The sequence below is a fragment of the Myotis davidii genome, unplaced genomic scaffold (assembly GCF_000327345.1).
Source record: "Myotis davidii unplaced genomic scaffold, ASM32734v1 scaffold2757, whole genome shotgun sequence".
NCBI lineage: Eukaryota > Metazoa > Chordata > Mammalia > Chiroptera > Vespertilionidae > Myotis > Myotis davidii.
In genome coordinates, this window is record NW_006288451.1 from 66,665 (window position 1) to 80,271 (window position 13,607).

The following is a 13,607-nucleotide window of genomic DNA, read 5'->3' on the forward strand; positions in this document are numbered from 1 at the left end:
GATATTTCTACAAACCTACGAGTGAAGATGTGGTAAGAAACTTGTCTATTATACATACAGCAGTCAGATACCTCCCTGCTCGGCTCCAGAACTTAACATTCAAAAACTAGGTTGGTAGAAAAAAATTACACATTTACACATTAATGACAATGATTTCTACACCTTAACAAAGAATATCTACTAAAAAAAAATACAACACAAAGGCAATAACCCCCCCCAACAATACATGTCAACTAGACATAGTATAGCAATTTAATTGCCAAAACAGAAGTCACGTGTGTCTATCAATGCAGATGTTATAAAACAAAACATTTGTCCACCATATAGCTAGCAGCGTCACAGTATCTTCCATTGTTTGTCCTATGACTTTAAAAAAGTTCTGTACACTAATATACACATATGTACATGTATATATGTGTATATGTATACACACATATGAATATGTAAACAATCATTATATTTAAAGAACTAAAAGTTTAAAGCAAAAAGATATACAATAATCTAAAAACAAGACATGCAAATATAAAAGTTCCTATTGCTTTAAAAAACGTGTAACTGTATACTATATACATATAATACAAACACATTCTTTTGTCAGCCCACATATAATGAACTTGGGTTTAATATATTCCATTGCTAATGTCCCACATCAAACATAAATCACCTATACAACTAGAAGGAAGTTCTAAAAATAATTCACTATTATGTCAATTTCCACTGGCAAATGAACTTTTCTAAACTATGCTGTTTTATACCACATGTAGAGATTTCTCCAAATTATGCAAAAAAAACCCACCCTGTCCTATTTGTATACAAATATATCTGAAAACCACCAATGAAAGCAGACCTACAGTTCCAATGAAATTTCCAGCATGATGATATGAAACAGAGAGCATTACACTATGCTCACCACTGAGGACAACATGAAAATGGAGCCTTATGATGCAGGGAACACAGAGAGGCTACATCTAACATCTCTTTGGTAAACAAAAATGCTTCTATCCCATTAAGTTGATCATATTTATAACAAATTTACAATGACGTATATACATGTTGAAAATTGCATGTTAGGCATTAATAACATTGTTTATAACAAAATGTTATCATAAATAAATTAATAATGAGGCCATTTAATAATGCAACTGGCAAAACAAAAAATTTACAAACTAAAGGTAGACGTGTGAGCATGGAGGTAAGCCATCCCTGTAAGATGGCTTTGGTAACATGGCGCAACAGTCCTAATATATATATATATGTATATATATATATATACACATACACACACACATACATATATATATATATATATATACACACACAGCAATAACACTTGGTAATAAGCAAAGAGCAACATATACATTTCAAAATAATGACCATTTACAGGAATATCTACACCCACAGAGCAGCCTTTCATGTCTGTGATAGCTGTGTCCAAAACCTCCCTCTCCTATTCCCACAGCAATCGTCCATTCTAATGGTTTAATATGTACATCTTTCAGAGGTATTCTGACAGTTCTATTTTCATCATCATGTATTAAAATACTTCTATACACGTACCAAACTCCTTGTTATAATAATTACAATACATTAGGAAATGGCGCAAAGCAACTATATTTGGCTTTTTTATACACATGGATATCTAATGCCTTGCTATTTCCTTTCCTGCTATCCCTGAGCACACAAACAACGAGTCCAGCATCGTGTATAGCTTTAAAAAACTCTATATACAGAAGACAATTTTACTAAATGTATTAGAAACTTCCCTAGGAAACCAGCTTGAATATCACAGCAACCGTTACAAAAATATGCAAAAATAACAGATTTGTTTACAAATGGAGGCCTCTGTGCTTGAGTTTATATTCCAAGGAAGTTAACGTAAACAAAGAATAAAAACAAGAAAATGAAACCATTATATGCTGAATTTCATTCTCTTGGTCTCCTCACATCAACAAAAGTTCATTAACATTCATCAGTCACTGAGTATTTCCTATTTACATTTTAACAACATTGTCCATACCAATGTCCATCAATTGTTCAGCTTTATGTGGGCAATAAAGTACTTAGCAGGGTTAGATTCTGAGTTGTTTTTAAAATGCGAATTGGAGAAAACTGGAGACCTGTGCATCAGGCATCTATACAAGAGTCTCAGATACACAGCTTTCAATGGTAGACCTTCTGAAGGTGAGTTGAGACTCCCCATCACAAAATATTTTCTCCAATGAAATGTAAGACCGATGGTCAAAACAGTATCAATCTGTGTTTCTTGTCTTTGTGGCTGGTAAAGCTTCTAGGTCAATTACAATGTGCTGTGTGTCCTTCCTCTCCAGATTCCTGCGGGGTTGGCTGTGTCTACGTGATGTTGTCCTTCACATACCTTTGTGGGGAGGAATATGGGATGAGGATGCTGTCCCTATATGCTTTTGGCCCAGGCATCAATGCGTATTAGGTTGGGAGAATGGCTCTTGATCTGGCCAAAGATCCCTTCAGTTTGCATGAGGGTGAGATGCCCTCAGGAGTCCCTAGCTCAGGCAGGGCAGTTCCTCAGGCTGGGATCTCTGGCTCATCCATTGTACATCATCCTGGCTTTCAGTAACACTGTTTCTTGCTGTACAAACTTCTGGAGATTATTAGGGGGACCAGGAGGTTTGAGTGAACGAACATCCCAGATTTTGAGAATCCAAATCTTCAGGTGTCAAGTGGAAGATGACCGGTTTTCAGAGTGGCAAAAGATGCTGGAAATACCAGTCTATGGAATCTTTCCCCTCCTTCTGATTATTGCTTATTTATAATACTGTTGGAACACGATGTGGTTCGTCATGTCAGAGAGAATCTGAAGACAGAAGTAAGGCGACGGCTGGAAGTTTAAAAAAGTTAAAAGAGGTCAAACTGCCGATTTTAAAGGTAGGTGCGGAGCAGTCATCTAACGGAGCCTGAACAGCAATCACCTGGCTATGCAGGTTCTTACTTTTGGCAAGAAACCCTTGTCCATTGTTCTCAGGCTCCAACCGAGTCCAATGCCTGCCCCTTGGTCACCCCTCGTTGGCAGCAGCTTTCTACAATTCTCTAAAATTCAGGCAAAGGTATCATGCAGTGGTTCTGAAGTGATGTTTACGATGGCATGGAGTGACTTCACATGGTCACTGGCCAGAATCTTTTTGGAGTGATCCAGACATGGTCTTGTCATTTTAAAAACAACCGTTCCACGAGTTCTCTTTAACAGCAAGTTGTAGAAGATGCTATATACATTACAAAAGCTAAACAATGATATATGTATTTACATAATTTTATGTGGCTACGTCCATGGTTACCACTAATAAGTAAACAGTTGTATACTCTCAATAACAATGAACTCTTGATCTCTAAGAGGTTGCACAAGAGATTCGTTCAAATGTTCACCTGTTTGTTTTTTTTTAAAACAGGTAAGTTTTATTCTCTAGTGAGCTAGACTGAAACAGACGGGTGACTTTACAAAAACCCTTTTCCTTTCCACAGAAGCCGAATTGAAATGTGACTATCCCTCTGGCTGATGGACAGGCAAGTTGAATTTAAGATGGTGTCACCCAATTCTCTGCACGCAGCAGAGGCACAATCAAATGCCGTTGTGTCCAGACTGTATTAAAGAGTTTAGATTTAAAGTGGAAGCTAAATTTTGCCTAAAACTTACGTTATCTTTTGTTTCTTTATGAATATATTTTACCCAATAACTGACAACATACCCAATATGACATACAATCTATCCTCCAGATCCATACTAAATGCCAATTAATTACACGAGGTCTTGGAGCCAGAAGAGTAATGACTTTAAGGCCAATGAATTAATATTTTTCTCTCCATAAAACAGTCAGAAAAGTCAATCCATTATTTCTTGTAAACATTTACCAAACTTTACCATGTTGCGATCTAAGACAAAAATATTGCTCAGTGAGTTGTTTAATTTTTAGTTTCCTCATTGTGATTCGTATTTTGGGGGGATGGGGAATTTTAAATATTCCTTTGGCCTCACTAGGACCTTAACTGACTAGTTTGAGAAACACCCGGTCCATTCAGTCATGCTCACCAGAGAGTTACACATTAAGCAAAAGATTATTAGAAAAATACGACACATTTTTTGCCATCCTACAAAAATAAAAAAAATTTGCATCATTGCCATAACTTATCCTCATAGAAATCATCAGTTTTTAAAAAATCCTGTGGGATTTCTCCCTATCTTCAGTCCAAGCCACAGAAAAGAGGTCTCCTTGTTTCAAATTTAGGTCCTTTTACAAGTCACAATTTTGTGAGTCTTCCGTGATTGCTCATTTGAGTCCAAATCACAGAAAAGAGGTCTTCTTGTTTCACATTTAGGTCCCTTTCCTTTATAGGTCACATTTTTAAGTCTTCCATGATTGCTCACTGTACTGAGTCCAAACCACAGAAGAGAGGTCTCCTTGTTTCAAGGTTGAGGTCCTTCATGTCACAATTTTTACAAAAACCCTCCATGATTGCTCATTTGAGTCCAACCACAGAAGAGAGGTCTCCCTGCTCCCATCGGGAGTCCCTTCCTAAGTCACACTTTCCTAAAACAACAGGATTGCTCACTTTGCATTCGGTCCAAGCCACAGAAGAGGTCTCTTTGTTTCTAGTCTGGGTTCCTTCTTCAGTCCCTGCAAAGTCTCTCTACATCCATACTCCTCAGCCCCTCCCAGTACAGAGAAACCCCGACTAAAGTGGCAACATGTCAAAGTTTGCCACTAACAGTGAACAGTCCATTGTAACACTATTCCCATTTAGAAGCATATTTACAAAAGTCCAATATCAATACCAAATATTGCCACCAGGATATTTACAGCCAAGCTATTAAATACATATTGAAATTTGCCACTAGAAAATAGCATCACCCATGACGTCATTGGTATTGCCAGTTTATGGCCATTTTAAATGATGCAGGAGTGGATGCTTACAATACAACAACCATATGCAAAGTAATAAAGTTGTGCACAGTTCAGTAACCAACACAGAACACAAACTGGATAAAACACTCCCCCAAAGTGGAAGCATCTGGCAAAAATTACCATGTCTATGAGATAAACATGCTATTGAGAATACTACTGTTTTCTGGAAACTTTACTGTTCAGTTTCATCCAAATTGAGGTCAATATTTGGGTAGTTGATTCATTATTAGAGACATTATCAAAATTAATTTGCTTCCTCCAATCAGGTACCTAAATTTAAATTTTGGCAATTTAATTTGTTCCGATAAAAGGGTTCCCAATTCTCCAATTTCTGAGTGTCCGGCCAATTATAAATTTGGATCCTAACTGATTATATTTCAAGAAAAAAAAGCAACCAATTTCTTTCAAAATTAAATGCTCATAGTCAATTTTAAATGTGCCACAATGAATCCCATATAGATTAGCAGTTGTACAACATGCTGTCAGACAATGCCTATTGAATTCTGAATCAAACCCAGCTATTTGTTCTCTGTGTGGTGCCTGAACAGGGCATGTCACCTTTTCCGCCCTATACCTACTGAATCAGCCACGGACAAACTGTACAAGCCCGCAGACTGATTCTCATGTGCACTAAGGTTGGAGACAAGCCTGGTCTCATCTCAGCTGGCTACAGATGCAAACCCCTTCACCTTCTACTAACCCAGCTACACAGTCACCTCAGGCAAGGATCTGGGAGCTCCCCGCTCCAGGCTGGCTGAGAACGAGGCCCTGAATCCAAAAGTGGCAGGTCAGTGGTCCCTCCAACTCCTAACCTCCCAACACAGCCTTCTGATGTTCAAAGACTCACAAAGGAAGTCTCTCTTCACACCTGATAGATTCCCTCTAAACCCTCCTTTTTCCTTCCTCCCTGCGCTCTCCTCCCCCAACACTCGTTCCCTCTCCATCTCAGCCTTTCCTGTGCTGTGTAGGGATTCTCTCTAGGCCACGTGCCCCTCAAGAACGGATGGATGTTCTGGGTGGTTCTCAGCCAGCATGACCAGTGTCCTTTCAGAAGTCAGGACCACCCTAGCTGGCACCCAACGTCCAAGGTCAAAAGACCGCTAACTCCCTCCTTTCCTGTCTCACTCAACTGATGTTCCCACTGTAATTCAGTTAGTAGAAAGGGCATCTTACTTCTCTCAATTCTCTAAGAGAAACCAAGCAAGTCTCTGAGGTAGTAAATATAAAAAAAAAAAATCTGGTAGGACAACTGGAACTAAACAAGGTAAAGAACTGTGAAAATACTTGTCTAACTTACTTTACAAAGAATGTAATTAATTGGAACCCCAACAGCTTTCCACTAAAAGCTGTTCACTCGCCACACCCACGCTATTTACACACACTCACACACATGCATTAACAAATTAAGGTGACTATTTAAGGATAAGGTCTTAATACATTCAACTGTCCATGGTAACTTTTTATACAGGTTTTCCTAAATACCTGTTTAATTACTATTCAACCTCTCACAAGAGCTATTACAAGCAAAGCACAAGCACTTAGTCATAGAACGTCAATCTCAGGTCATAAGATCCATTACTCACACAAGACAGATGTTACAGATGTTACAGATGTTAAAGAATGACGTGAAGACCCCGAAGAATGCATGGCATTTTGGCAAAACCGTTCCTCTCCTGGGCTCAGATTCACCCACTGCTAACGCCTATGACGCCCCCTTTAATCTGAGCCAACAACTGAATCTCCATCTACATCTTGCCAAGATGCAAAAGGTGGTGACTTACTAAGAAAAGAATGAAAGGGCTCCCTCTGTGTGTAGGTGGAAAAAAGTAAACTCATCTCAGACAAAAGCAAGGTGTCAACCAACTGGCGCTTTCTGGCTCCTGTGCTAACTGGAGGTGCTCCAAGGGGCTGGGGCCACGGGCTCAGGAAGCTCTGGTCCAAGGTGGGAACCAGTGAGGCTGTCATGAGGGTGTCACTTGAAATGCATGATGGGAAATTCCAAAGTGAGACGGCAGATGTGGTGGGTGGGGATGAGAGCCCACAGCGCCCTCCTCTCTCTGACTAGCCTGCCGTGTTGATGGGAGCCTGGTGAAATGTACAGCCTACAAACGGATGTTAAAGAAATGTGCGGCCCACGTGCGTGGATGGACACTTTGGCTGGACTTCAGAGTTTTCGGGTGACCTTCACGTCATTCACTTCAGACAACATAGCTCATCATGAGTCAAGCCCACGTCTTACCAACAGCAAGTGCACCTGGTCGAAGGCTATGCCTGTGGACTGTACATTTCTACTATCAGGAAAGCCCTGGCCTACAAGATTGAGTGACTCATCAGCCATCTTTGACAGCCATTTCATTCAAGTGACACCTGGGGATCAAAGACCACGAAACACCCAGAAATCTGTTGGAATCGAGTTGAGACCTTTGGTGTCTTACAAGAAAATATCTTAGAATCCACTTCCCCAAGCCAACTGTCCAAACTGAAAAGTGGAACACCAAGTATCACCACCAGACAGATGTAAAGAGTAAGAACTGACAACTTCCTCTCCTCCATTAACACGCTGTAATCCAATTTAGGAACATAGGCTACAGGTAGAAAATCTCAAGTATTCCAGAATGTAAAAAAAATCAAGGTGGAAAGGTCATCAAGAGTGGTCAAGAAAGTCAGTCTGATCGAACACATGAAATCCACTCACCCTGACACAAGAAATCCAATGCTATGGGAACACCACCCACATGTCACCATGAGGCCAGAGCACAAGCTCCTTTCCTGATGTCACCAAATTACTCATATTGGGAACCCTATATTTTACCTTTATTCTTGCTAAGTGACAAGGATGCTGCAGAAAGATTAAGATAATGAAGCTACAATCAAAGAAGCTGCAATAAGGTAACGATGCTACATAAAGACTAAGAAGCTGCAATGATGCAAAGATGCTACATAATGACAAAGATGCTGCAATAAGATAAAATGCTACACACAGATGCTGCGATCAGATCGAGATGCTACATAAAGATTAAGAAGCTGCAGTAAGATAAAGATGCTACATAATGACAAAGATGCCGAAATCAGGTAGAGAAGCTCACTAAGCTGCTGAATGACAAAGATGCTACTGAAGGCAGGAGCCATGGGGCACAGCTATGTCCTTTAGCTAAAGACTGAAGTCACATAAGGCTTCTTCCACTACAACTTGAGAATTAAATGGCAGCCACACCTGATGTCCCTCCTGACTGCCCAGTGCCTGTTGTCAGAGCCTGGTTTCCTGAAGGCATTCATTCACCCACACTCACTCCAGAGTCAGTGTCCTGGGACTGATGTCAAATGCTGCTGCTCTGCTCTAAGCCAGCCACGTCCTCTCACTGCCCTGTGACCTCAAGCAGGACTTCCGGGCTGCAATGGCTACAGTGTCCCTGCAGGCACCACCGCTCGGCCCTGTCTGGGAGCAGGGGGCTCCATTAGAGATCAAGCACGGAGTTGGGTGGGACAGGCCTGGATTGTCATCACACGTTTCCACTGTAGGGGAGTCACTGAAGGTTTGTAAGGGCTGTACCGTTAACATTAGAAAACTAGTTAATGCCACACATTTCTTGAACATTTACTGTGTAAGACCTTAAACCAAGGGCAGTGATTTTCAACCTTTCTCATCTCATAGCACGTAAGCCAATTAGTAAAATTCAGTGGGCCACCAAAATATACAATTTTTGCCAATTTGACCAAAAGTATAATTTTGATTAATTCATACTGAACAGCCATTGTTGCGTGGATTCTCATAATTTTCTATTTGATGGTTTAAGGGAGGGTGAGTTACATGCTTTAGAAATTTCGGAGCACATGGGTTGAAAATCGCTGACCTAGGTGACAGACAAGATCAATTGTCCTCAAACAGGAGCTGTGTCCATGGCAAGGCATGTTCCATACAGCCGGCATGTTGGTCAACGTGAGGCCTTCACCTAGCCACCACTAGATACCGAGAACGCGGGTGTCGATGTTCCATCCCAGCGGGTGGGCAGTCTCCATGCCTGGCATCCGCTCCCTCCGCACGTGTGCCTGTCGGGGTCCGTGGGTGGGCCTCCTTTGTTGCCTCCAACAGCACAAATATGTACAGAAGAGAAAAGGATGCGCTTGAAATGTGTGTGAAGGTTGTACGGAAAGATGTTTGAGGAATGAACGTGTGTTAACTGCCATGGAAAGTATGCTAAGTTGTCATGTCAAGCCATCACTTCCTATTGACCAGGTGTGCTAGGTGTGTGTGAGGCGCATGACTAGATTTCAGTGACACATCCAAGCTCATGTTTTGAGATCATGAAGTTCAGACAAGGTCCTGTGTCATCATGAACCTAGCCACGGCCTTTGCAATGCACGCGGGCGTTTCTGTGCGCGGTTACTTTACCTGGAGGGGGCGGGTCTGTCCGAAGGGCAGATGTGGCAGTGCTGGCTCAGCAGGACACGGGTCGCATCCCTCCTGTCCAGGTGTCACTGTGGGGCAGAAAGGGCCTGCGTGAGCCTGGACAGGTTGTATTGTGCCACCCCCCACCCCCCATCCCCCACCCCATCACGCCTTGTCCACTGGCTTCATACAACTCAAATCCTCAGCATTACTGCCGGGTGCCAGGCCCAAGGTAAGTAGGCGGCAACTATGACTAAGAAAACACCTAGCAACGTATCAGCGGGTGATAGCCTTCCAAACCTCACGATTCAGTAGCAACTATAATGAACTATAATGACCTACTTGATGAATGCAATAAAGTTTTATTGAAAATGAACACAAGCCCTTGCCCAGAGCTTGAAGCATTGTCGGGCTGTAATATCCTTTTATTAAAAAAAAATCAGTTAATTAAACACAGAATACCCAAAAAACCAAGCCTTAAGGCAGACTCCTACTTGAATCTATGGTACTACCCTGTACTTCTAAGTGTTGTGTGCCTTTACTGACGGAAGACCCTCCCAGAAGCAGGGTTCTGGCTGGCATCTCAAGATGTCTGCCTCCCGTAGCTGTGTGACTAAAACCTAGAGGCCCCCTGCCTGCAGTCAGATGTCTTTAAATCGCACAGATAGCCCAAACCGGTTTGGCTCAGTGGATAGAGTGCCGGCCTGCGGACTGAAAGGTCCCAGGTTTGATTCCAGTAAAAGGCATGTACCTGGGTTGCAGGCACATCCCCAGTAGGGGGCGTGCAAGAGGCAGCTGATTGATGCTTCTCTCTCATGGATGTTTCTGACTCTCTCTCTCCCTTCCTCTCTGTAAAAAAGTCAGTAAGATATATTTTTAAAAAAATCGCACAGATAATCCTCCGGTTATCCCGGAGCAGAGCACCCAGAAAAGGGGTCCTGACACACCAGTTACAGGCTGTATCAGGTTGTGCGATCTCGGCTGCTGAGGGAAGGAGCAACTCTTTTCCTCGACTGCAAACCAGATGCCTCACACCTCTGCGCTCCATCATCAAACCCAAGTGACACAATGGACGTAGTGTCCACTGTCCTTTAGGGTCTGAGGAGCACCATGTCCCTCTAATACAGCGGTTCTCAACCTTCCTAATGCTGCAACCCTTTAATACAGTTCCTCACGTTGTGGTGACCCCCAATGTCATTGTTACAAATGGAACGTAATTAAAGCATAGTGATTCATCACAAAAATATGTAATTATGTGTTTCCCAATGGTCTTAGGGGTAGCGGCCCACAGGTTGAGAACAGCTGCCCTAATAGGAGCCCCTGCCCCCTACCCATTCTCCCCAAAGCTGAAGTGTGAGTCCTTACCTGTGGGCACGAAGCGGTGGTCACTCCCAGATGATGGCCACTGGTCAGGGGCAGAGCCCGGGATAAGCAGACTAGGGCGGGCTTCCTGTTCCTCAGGCGTGATCCCCGTCAGCTTCCTCTCTCCGTGGCCTCACAAGCCCTCAGCCCATCCCAGCCCTGCAGGTATGTAGGGCCCAACAGGTACAGAGACTGTGTGCCTATCAGCTCACCACCTAAACGCATGCATGTGGAGGCCGTTACAATCGCCAAGGCCCAGCGCGAAGGTTAGAACACAACACCATGTCCTGAGAGCGCAGCAGGCCTCCGCTCGCCCCGCAGGATAAATCCAACAGGAGAGAAGGCCCGTGTCACTCTGACCTCAATAAACAACAGAAGGAATGCACACAGCCCTCAGTGTGTTGCTCTATCGTTTATTAGCGACTATCAGTGCGGCAGGACAGCTCACAAACACGCTACAGTTTCACGAGACACAGTGCAGAGAGAGACTAAGGACAACAGTAGCCTAGGGTCTTGGTGGACGCATTCCTGGGGGAGGTGGACCTGGAAGACAAACAAGACCGCATGAGACAATCATCAGGGGCGCACCCGGAATCCAGGGGCCTCTGAGCCAACTCACCTCTGATCCCGGGGGGCGGGGGCCTCATTCCTGGAGGAGGCATGCCGATCGGGGTCCCTCGAGTAGGGGGAAGCCCAATGGGTGGGCCCATGGGTGGTCTCATACCCGGTGGAGGAGCCATAATGCCTAGGACAGGAAAATAAAAAAAAATGACCCACAAATTCAAAAAATATGAATTGACAAAGCTGCAACCAACGTGGCCGAGGTGCCATCTGCCACTCAAACACCCTGAAGCCTTGCCCCTGGACGCCAGGAGGCCAAGATCGGCGTTTGTTCCCAGTTCCTGTCCATGATGCTCTGCTGCCAGACCTACCCCCATCCATTCCTTACCTGGAGGGGGGGTGGCCCGGCCCACAGGGGTGGGAGGTGTCCCCCGCCCCGGGGGGTACTGAGTCGGGGCTCCAGCAATGCTGGCCGTGGCTGCCACCGCGGCAGCCGCAACGGTGCCTCGTCCCTGTGGAGTCATCACCTGGAGAGGACGCCAGAGACACCCGGTCATGCCCGTCCTCCCTCGTTCAGACAGAAGATCAATGGGGGTGACGAGCATTTGGAAGTCCGACACCCACAGCCCTTTGTGCAAGTCCCATTCACAGGTTAGAACGCTGCTCCAGCGCCAGCACCTCCTCTATTACACACGCCCCCTACCGCGTGGGCCCTGTGGCAGCTCCTCACTGCGGCTGCCCTGTCTGAGCTCACGCCCACTCCTCTGGCTCTGGGCACGGCCCCCAGAGCAGACTTCTTGTTTCCTCACCTGCTGGGAGGGTCCCCCTACCCCTCGGACAGGGCCTGCTAGTCCCGCAGGAGCCTGTGGAATAGGAACGCCAGCTGGGACGCCTCTGCCAGCCGCCCGGCCAACCCCAGGGCCTCCTGCAGCCCCGGCGAGGGGGACGCGAGCGATGCCAGTCTGAAACCAGGAACAGCTTGAAGTCAAAGGACCACCAGAGCGAAGCCATCCTCCTATTCCCACCCTCAGTCTCCTGTCCCGTTAAAGGACACCACAGGCACCTGCAGCTCAGCTGCTAATCCATCAAATGGTGCTCTTCTATGGGGCTGCCCGACAGCCAACAAAAGCCCCCACATCTATGGGGCACCCGGCAGTCCCATGTTCACCACCAGGCGTGCAGTCAGATGGGGCACATGGGCCTAGGACCCCTCGTGCCTGCTGTGCTCAGTAGAGCAGCCACCCTGTGCCGTCCCCACCCCGTCCCCATCCCTGTCTGCTCGCCCTGCTGTCCTTACGTCTTTAGGGGGAGGGCCCTCCACAGTCATGGACACCAGGTTCTCCCCGCGCAGCAGCACGAGGCCCAGCACCCGCTTCTCTTCTCGCTCGGGCTGCTTGGCGTTCTTTGGCCTGTAAACCGGAGTCTGTCTCAGTCACCCCGGAACCGAGCGCGCTCTCCCAAAGAGGACTAACCACGAAACAACACGCAGACCTTCTGTGTGGGAGAGACGCAACTGACTGGCTAAGACCATCAGGCAATGACAGCCTCACTGTGTTCCCGACGGGAAGCTCTTAAAATCATGTTTAACTGAACATCGTAGGTAACCAAGAAGGAAGGGGACAGTGATAAGCCCCGAGGGCCAACAGATAAAGAGGTTGATTAACCACGTGACACCCTGGCCTCCCCTTTCCCACAAAGGGCCATGGAAATGGGTGCCAGTGACCTCCCGTCAGCAGCAGGACTGCAGGGTGGGGAAGCAGGACCCGTGTTCCTATGGGCGAGGCCACCAGGCTCCTCCCACGGAGCAGAGGCGGCTGGACAGACAGTGGCCTCCACAGGACTCACTGTGGGTGGATGGTCCCTGCTCTGAGCAGAGTGGACAGACAGCGTCTGGCTGGTGTGCCTCCCTGGCTGAGATCTGCCCGACCCTGGAGGTCAGGGCGTGCGGGGGGCACCTGATCAATGATGATCAGGGATGTTTCTTCCTATTTCCCCCCCTCCTCTGACAGCCACGCAAACTTAGAGAGACACCGTGAGAAAGTGGCCTCACTTGATCTTGCGGAACTCGTCGCAGTCGCAGAGGATCAGGTTCATGTGCTTGTCGAAGGCCTTGAAGGTGCCGATGAAGATGCGGCCGTCCTGCAGGATGCAGCGCATGCGGTAGTCGATGTGCTGCAGCATCTTGCTGCTCTTGCCCACCGTCTGCAGGGACAGGAGTTCGTTGTGTCCACAGCTGCCCTCCCTCCTGCCTGTCACCCCCGTTCCCTCCCCTCTGGTTTCTCCCCTGACTGTCCCCATGTGGCCTGGGCCCCTCTTGCTGCGGACCCTCCTCCCAGATCCTGCCTTTGCCCCGCCCCCACCTGACC

General features: G+C 46.0%; 1 protein-coding gene across 2 annotated transcripts in view; it reads right to left on the minus strand.

The window, feature by feature from the left end:
• Nucleotides 1-11,077: 11,077 nt before the first annotated feature.
• The window catches only part of SNRPN (small nuclear ribonucleoprotein polypeptide N), a 5,996-nt gene continuing 3,466 nt past the window's right edge, over nucleotides 11,078-13,607 (minus strand). For both annotated transcript variants that reach the window (XM_006760330.2, XM_015561764.1), the window contains 6 exons: nucleotides 13,292-13,443; nucleotides 12,539-12,650; nucleotides 12,051-12,203; nucleotides 11,630-11,768; nucleotides 11,300-11,425; nucleotides 11,078-11,223 (listed from right to left, as the gene is read on the minus strand). In XM_006760330.2, coding sequence (XP_006760393.1) covers nucleotides 11,186-11,223; nucleotides 11,300-11,425; nucleotides 11,630-11,768; nucleotides 12,051-12,203; nucleotides 12,539-12,650; nucleotides 13,292-13,443 — 720 coding nt within the window. In that variant the 3' untranslated portion in view covers nucleotides 11,078-11,185. The remainder of the gene's footprint in view (nucleotides 11,224-11,299; nucleotides 11,426-11,629; nucleotides 11,769-12,050; nucleotides 12,204-12,538; nucleotides 12,651-13,291; nucleotides 13,444-13,607) is intronic.